General features: G+C 43.2%; 1 protein-coding gene across 1 annotated transcript in view; it reads right to left on the minus strand.

Annotated features, from left to right (window-relative positions):
- ITGBL1 (integrin subunit beta like 1) overlaps positions 1-5,858 on the minus strand; it is a 142,533-nt gene extending 136,675 nt beyond the window's left edge. Inside the window, exons 1-2 of the mRNA XM_075045897.1 lie at positions 5,612-5,858; positions 4,113-4,324 (exon numbers count right to left, since the gene is read on the minus strand). Coding sequence (XP_074901998.1) covers positions 4,113-4,324; positions 5,612-5,709 — 310 coding nt within the window. The 5' untranslated portion in view covers positions 5,710-5,858. The remainder of the gene's footprint in view (positions 1-4,112; positions 4,325-5,611) is intronic.
- Positions 5,859-8,388: the final 2,530 nt, after the last annotated feature.

The following is an 8,388-nucleotide window of genomic DNA, read 5'->3' on the forward strand; positions in this document are numbered from 1 at the left end:
AGGTACCAACAGCATAAAGCTGTGGCTAATACAGGCTTTAGCTTGTGCTTTGTCAGTCTGCCGGGACCTCGTGCACTTAGCAAGGCAACAAGCCTGCAATGAGGTCTATGCTATCACAATTTCACTTCTACTAGAATCTGGGGGACCTGTTTTTGAGATGAATAGGTATGCTATTATCACACCTACAAAACCCTGCTCCAGGAGGAAATGTCACTTAAGCCAAGTTCTGAAATCCAGACTAAAGCAAACCCGGTAAAAGAAGAACTGCAAGCTCTGTTTTCATCAGTAGCCTCCTGCCCTATTTTTAACTTGGTCTTTTTAGGAGTCTGTCCCTCCAATGACCACATGTGCCACAGCTGAATCTTCACAAATGTGGCCCCTGACAGAGAAGAGGCTTACGCCTGTTCTCAAAATCCAGGGCTTTGAATTTCACTTTGGATCAAATGGCAATCAATGCAGGTCACAGTCTGGCTTTTCTTCAAACTTGTAGCAAGAAATGCTGCTCAATGAAAAATCAGCATGTCAGACCTCCCTTCAGTATGAATACAAAGGTACAGTTGTTAGAGCATTTCCAGCTAGACTAAGATAGCTCTGCCTAAAAACACTATCCAGCTTTTGTGCAAAGAGCACTCCTCAGCTCAAAATGTTCTCCAAATTCCATTCTCAATTTCCTAACTCTCTCCAACTGATATATAGGGCCACATATACAATAAACTCACATGGATGCCTAACTACGTATTACATCAATACTTTAATTTGGATTTATCTTGTATTTCTACATCCACTCCTTGACAATTTAATTTTTCACTTTTGTTCTCTGCATAGTTTAAAGCATTACAGAGTGGAAAATCATGGCAGTGGTATCTTTCTGTCCTTCACATATCACATAACTATGATAACACTTCTGGCTGTGAAAACGTACGACTAACACTGCCATTACATTGCTGAACTAGTCTTAAAATAGGTACAGCACTTGCCACAACTACAGCTTTGGAGAAAGAAACAGAAAAATCTTTCAGTGGCCTGAGCAGTGGCAACGAAAGTTCCCCAGCAACTGTTTATGGCAGTGGTAAATCCCGCAGTGTCACTGTTATTCAGTAGGTGTAAAAGGTATTTCAGTTTGGAAGAAAAATTGTTTATAAAATCTTTGTAACTATGGAAACACAAAGACAATGAATATAGTTCTGAGCAAAGAGGAACCTTCTTCATATGTCACTCTCTTTGCTGTCACTGAATCATATCTGCCCCTTGATCTCACCAACTATGAGCAGAGCAATCATACTGTCTCATGTCCCAGCTGGCAATTTCCGTGGTCTGTTCTCTGGGAACATCTAGAGTGTTCCCACTCCAGTTGGCCCTGGAAGTCTACGCTTAGTTCACTTTTTCTATCTTCATTAATCACAGGCACAGTAAAAAAGATTAACTAAAAAAAAAAAATAAATAATTCATTAACATTGATTTTCATCTATACTGCAAAACCACAGAAGAATAGGTATCAAGCAGTGACGTGATAGGAATTAGTGCTGCATTCCACTTTCCTTTGCACACAACACAGGTTTCACTTATGCTGAGAAAGCCTGAGGCAGTATGAAACTGTCTGAGGTCAGAACTACTATTTGCAAATAAACAGCAAGAAATATATTGTCTGCTCTGAATGAAGCATAAATCCTTTGGGGTTTTGATTCAGTGTTTGATTCAGTCTTCCTCCTCTTAGGAAGAAGACCAGCAGCAAATGACAAAATAAAGACGTTGCCAACATTGCAAAGAGAATGACAGTATTGGGACTCCACTCTTCTTTCCTCTACACCCTATGATACGGCAGGCAGATAAAAAGGCCACTGAGGAGGACAGGAGACTCGGTGACTCAGACTACAGCACTTCATTTCTCTCTTCTTCTTTGTTTCTGACTCCATGAGAGATCACCTATTGCTTTATTAATCTCAGTGGGATAAAAGGCGACAAAAAAAATGATTGGAATTCCCTCTAAAGCACCTGGAAACATCATGGAAGGGAAATATGTTCAGAAACATCAGAAGATGTGGTTCACTGAAGGGTTGGGGGGCAGGGGGTATGTTATTCATACAACGTAAGGATCCGTTTCCTGCCAGTTATACTAGATCTGACCATCTTTTTCTATGCTCCCCTCTCCCACGTACACACAACTTAAAGTTAAGTCACTGGAAACGTGGGGGAAAAATGAAGAGGACAGCAAGCACAGACTGAAAGGAGGATTTTCACCTCCCAGATCCTGACTCCGTGTCCCAGCCCCGAAGGAGTTACCCAGGGCCACTCTCCCGCAGTGCTGGGCAGCCCTGGACTCCAACACAGTCAGCTGGACTTTCAGCATGGTTGTCAAAAAAACAAATCAAACAAGCAAAAACCCTAGGCCCTTCACAGCTGTTTCCCTCCCCATGACTTTGCACTGAATTTTTTACTACTTTTTTCCAGAAGAGTGCATTTAAATTATTTGACATCTCAGTGGTAATGTGGCTCCAATACTCCAGCTACAGAAGGTGACCACTACAAAAAATTGTTTTTTAAAAAACATTTAATCACTTAACATTCACATCTTTGAACTGCTTCATGAAGTGCTACACAAAAGCTGAATATTGTTAGAAATCTCTCGGGTTTGTTTATCCTGTCAGCACCCCTTTCCATCAAAGCACTGACAAAACTTGCAGCCACTGCTCATGACATTAACAGGAACGTAACAGTGGAGTTTGTGGCAGAATATTAAAATTGAGGGCGCTTTCAGTTTCACTTTATACAATTACCCCAGCAACAACAGCAAGCATATTAAAATCACACCACCAATCAGAAAATTCACGTTTTGGACAGCGAGGTGCTGGAATGATCGGCGGACTCCCAACGTTTCTTATGTAACTGGACTTAACACTGCTAACTGCAGAATCTATAAATCAGTTTCTCCACAAAACTCTAAAGTCACAGGTGCCAAATATGAATATTTTTCTCGTAATCCCATCCTTGATCTTTTCATGTTATTATTGGACTTCTCACTCTTAGCTACATTGTTGCTAAAATAAGTTGCTCTTTTTTTCCTACAAAATTTGCCAAACCCGCTGCTGGAATGCATTTGTATTGTCCTCTTACTAGGAGAATTCCTGTAACATTCCCATTGACCTAATTGCAGTTTTTGGCCTCAAAAGATGACACGTTTGTGTGAATCTGGTAAAGCTGTTGAAGCAGGGATACTAGAAATGAAGTACCCTTCTGGCCCCTTTCATCAAGCTCCAGCCTGAATCCCCTCAGGAATGTGATGGCATTTCTTCTCCCTGCTTTTTTCTAAAATCCTATTCTAAGCTGCTTAAAAAAAAAAAAAAAAAAAAAAAAAAGCCAAAATCTGACTGAAATAGCCCAGAAACTTAAGTAAAGACAGCTGGAAAGATGAAAGAGTGATAATGCTTAGATGCAAACCAAGCAACATGTTCCAACAACTGGCAGGGACTAAATTCTGTCCCAGAAAAGTATGTTATTTCATCTGTCATTAAAGAATACAGTGTCAGTTGGGAAATCTCTGAAACCACAATACAATTACATTGTTTTAAGTCTCTATTTGGAAAGCATTATCATTACTTAGAGAAAAACAGAGTTATTGTATTTATATGCCCTCAGTGTGGTACCTGTTACAGCAAACCTTCTTCCTCATAGCAGGAGAAGGAAAAAAAATAATTACAGGAAAAAGTTCATTTTTCAGAGATAGTTTAAAGCCCTGGTAGATAACATATGCCATCATTAGGTGAGCAGCTCAAATGCAGCAATATTATATGAAAAAAGCAAGCAATATTGTGTCCTGTATTAGATTCAAAACACAGTTTGCAGAGCCTCCGACCCAAAGCGACTCCTGCTTTTGCCCCTGCTGCAGATGAAGCTCGCTCTGGGGAAAGTCTCATTTTATGGCAGAGACGGTGCCTTTGACTTGTATCCTTTAACCTGGTGAAATCCTTGCATGTGCTCACAATCCCATTTAGAGTCCTGGTTCAGGGACACATACATAACCACGTCTTTACTGTTACCAGTATGCTGTGTTCCCAACATATTTCTGGTTATAATATATATTTTCTAAGCCTCTGTCACCACAGCGGCTTCCTTACCTGCACAGATCTTCCCATCATAGATCTCGCACACCCAGTCGTGGCACTCGCAGAGCGGACCGTAGTATTTGCCGGACTCTGTCACTTGGCAGATGCAGACTCCACATTCGCATCTGCCTCTGTCACTGCACAGCTTCCCCCCTGGGACGCGGCACCGGAGCTCTGACTCAGTCCGGGACAGCCGGCATGAAGAAGGACTACCCAAACCGCTCCTGCGGAGGACAGCAAACAGAACAAGCTGCAGTCAAAGCCACGGGCTGCAGCTCAGAGCTGATGAGAGCTTGGTTCATGGGAAACCACCCTCTGGCCATGGCTTCAGCCGATCCCCGGAATATCGTTTTTAACGCCACAGCTTTAGTTATGGTTGGAAACTATTACTTGCCTCAAATCACCCAGTTTTCTTCTCTTTCATCAGAAATCTCATTGCTACCTGTGAGAACGCTTATGTCGTATTTTACTTACCTTGTTAACTGCGTTAGGCTCATCTTCTTTTCCATTATGCGTATCTGGTATATATGCATATACAGGTATAGTTTGATTATATATCATGAAACATTTTGATCTGAATTACTCCAAAAAGTTTAGAAAAGAAGTATACATCCAAACTCTAGGTAGCATAATAGGAACACATGATATCAAAAAGCAAACCTATGGTCGATTCTAATACAATAGATTTGCCAAAGTAATCCTTCTGGTTGTCAGATATATAGGATCCATGCTTTCATTGGAAAAGGAAACTGAAGTAATCACTGCTTTCCATGCAACAGTGTAGTTTGTGGCTGTGGTTTTAGTAAAGTCAGCAGAATCCGGATGCTAGATCCGAAGATTTGCAGCTCTGCCACGCAATTATACCATCCATGGGAGCCACACAGAGATGGCAACTTTCAGGACATACACGGGGAAAATCACGCATTGCTTCATCAGGAGTTGGATTGTAGGAAAAAAAGAACAAAGGACTGGCCAAGCCAAAAATAGTTGTTCACGACGCTAGGGGATACTGAGGATTCAGGTGACTGGTACCTGCACTTCTCAGACACTAGACCTTGCAGGTTCTGGAGCAAAGAAGCTGCTGGCTCTGCGAGCAGTGGGTGCTGGCCGTGGTGGAGGGGGAGAGCCGAGGGCAGGGTGCCTCGCTGCACTGCCACACCAAAAAGCAGGAACGCACCGGGATTTGTGGTTAGGTGCCTGCTCCGCTCGGGCAGCAGAATTCCGAGGTTTGGGTGTAAAGGGCCATTGCCATCCAGCTCTCCCTCCTTCGCTGCTTCAAAGGTCTGCGTCTCAGGCACGAAATACATCATTGCAGATAACCCCCGCAGTTTGCACAACACCTCTTTAGGTTCCCCACGACCCAGAACGCTTCCCTCGGCGTGACTTTTAAGCAGGCAGAGGGAAGAGCTCGCAAACCCCTCCACCACTCCCTCCGCAACCCCAGCCTCTACACTCCCGACATCTCATAAATCGGGTGCGACCCCCCCAGGAGGCTTCCGACCCCCACTTACCGTAGGGCTGGGGGACCAGCCGGTGGCGTGGGGTGACCGGCCGGCAGTGAGGTGACCAGCAGCAGCACCACCAGCCCCGGCAGCCCCTGCGCGTACATGGTGCGAGTCGCTCTATGCCGCACCTGGAGCGCTCCTGCGGAACGGCCAGCCGGACAGACGGTCGGACAGACCCGCCGGGCGTGCGGAGAGCTGCGAGCCGGACAAGCCTGGCTCCGGGGCTGCTCCCCCCCGTGCTGCAGTGGCTCTGATTAGCTGCCTGGGAGCGGGATTTGGGCAGCACTCTGGGAGGGAGGCCGGTGCCAAACCCCGAAGTTTACAGTCTAGGCAGGGAAGTAATTAGAAACAGTTGCGCAGCCAGATGGTTTATTTTGATGTTTTAAAAACGGCCCATTCACAGATGTGAACGAACCGTCTCATTCTCAAAGTGCAGGCACCGTAAATATTTGAGGTATGTGTATCCCCCCGTCCTTTGACGGATGGCTGCTTGGGATAATCTGTGTAACGTGGTGGGGGAATCGCGCACCGTGGAGAAGACAGGACCAGTGCTTCCCAGCCACAGCATCCCTGCCTGCCTGCTGGAGCACCTTTCTCCCTCCTGCCTCCGCAGGTCCTTCCTTCCCCTCCTTTCCCTAAGGTTACCTGCTCAGGGCATCGCACTGTGCGACACCACGGGCTGCCAACCTACACCAGCCTGCGTGACTGCAAATTAAAAAACATTATTAGTTAGCCGTTTCCTGATGCCTCATTAAAACACACAGTACAATACTTCATCAGAGCAGTGGGAGGTTTTGGAAGTGCTTTAAAACGAAGCTAAAATGAGGGATAGTCTCTCTAAACGAATAAAATTGGGCAGGAATGGCCACGTGCATTTCTTTATGCTACGGAAAAGTTGCCACACTTTTTGATCCCTCTGGTCGTCCCAGCACACACACACACACACAGACGCATTTTTAAAGCAGGCAGCTGGCAGAAGACACTTTCACTGGTTCACTGGTTCCAGAGCCTATACTGGAGATTAAAGCCCTTGGTAGCTTTCTCAAAATGAGTAACTCTTTATTTTCATATTAAATAACTGGTATACCACAGATTATACTGTTCTATAAAACATTTTAAGATTTGGTTAAAAATCCTTTGACTCAGATGCTGCCTTTCCTAAAAGTGTAATTAGGTGTCTTACATTTTACACAGTGAACTCAAGGGTACAATTCCCAGGATTCCTGCTAACATAACTAGTGCTGCTAGTGATCTGCAAAAAAAAACCTGCATCAAGCATTTGACCTTGCTCTGCTGGTCTTACAGATGCCAAACAGAACCTTTAAAGTCTAGTTTGGGGCCTGTAAAGCCAGTTTTTAGTCAAGTACCCATTCAGTTGAAGTATAAACTTTCATTGAAACACGGAAGAAAAGATTGGACAAAATCTGTTCTAGCGTATTTGTAAATATACATTCTTATTCCCTGAAGACACACAGGCTAAAACCCAACGTGATTCCAATGGACTACTAAACCACAAAACTTTTGTCTTATTTTAATAGGTTATGTTGAAGTTGTGATGTGTAAAACTTTGCTCTCTACTTGTAGTGTACTATCCTTTATATGACACATAATTTTGCCCTAACGTATGATCAAGCAGAATTAGGATGTAAAAAAATCTAAAAGCCTCATATATACCAGTTGCATATTGTATACTAATTTTTAACGGTTTTGCTGCCTTTTATAGTACATTCATATTGCAAATATGTTTCTCATGCAGTGCAGCTGGTAAAAATCCTGTGTTAAGAGTGATCTGTTGGCTTCAGTCTTGTGAATGTTTAGTTGTGCTAACTTCATGCATTTGACTTTGATGGATCTAGTGAAAAGGTAAGTAATATTTGCAGGCCTTTATTTCTGACAGTCCTTGAATTTTGAAGTCCATGCTTAATGCAGCACTGTGCATTCTATCTGTGTGATAGTTTTTCAAATTTATTTGTAGTGCTACAATTGAAAAAAAAACAACCAACACCACCCACCCCCCTTAGATTTAAAAAGGCAGCACTTTTAAGAACAACATGGTAGTCAGAAATTGTACTGCCAGAAGTCTGGAGCTAGAGAAGAATAAATAGAAAGCTTTACATTTTAAACAATAGTATTTCCCTTTTGGCACTAAATTTATCTTTAATCCACAAACTAAAATGTTGCCATCTGTTCATCTTCCTCCTTTTTCCCTGTGCAGACTGGTGCTGATAGGTATTCACGAGACCTTCAAGCAGCCTGCAAACTGTAACTTCAAATGTACGAGGAGAAGACATCCATCATGATATGGACCTTATTGCTCTCTTATTTTTTAGTTACTTACATCTGTCAAGGTTTTAAGTGGACCTTTCAGCTGTGGACCTTTTGAATTTGGAGAAGGCGGAGTTACACAGTCCAAGGGTGAGGTATTTAAAATGTGCACCCAGAGCTTAAGTTTAATGATTGGTTTCATGTGTACGTGTCTCTAATACAATATCTCAGTGCTCACGTACTGCATTTTAACCTTTGCTCAGATTTATTATTTAATCATTTAAGCTTAGAATGTTTGTATGCATGCATACAAACAGCAGAGTGAGCAGCTGTGTGGGGCTTTGTTGCTGGTTGGGGTTAAACCACGACATGTGTATACACACACGCACACACAATTTATAAGGAGCCAGTCTCCTTCTAAACGAGAACCTGACACGCTGTCTTGAGGACTGCTCATTTCCTTTCAACCACTCCTGTACATAATCTTAAGGAACTTTGCTGTCCACTGGATAACATAC

This window comes from Buteo buteo, chromosome 14 (genome assembly GCF_964188355.1).
Source record: "Buteo buteo chromosome 14, bButBut1.hap1.1, whole genome shotgun sequence".
NCBI lineage: Eukaryota > Metazoa > Chordata > Aves > Accipitriformes > Accipitridae > Buteo > Buteo buteo.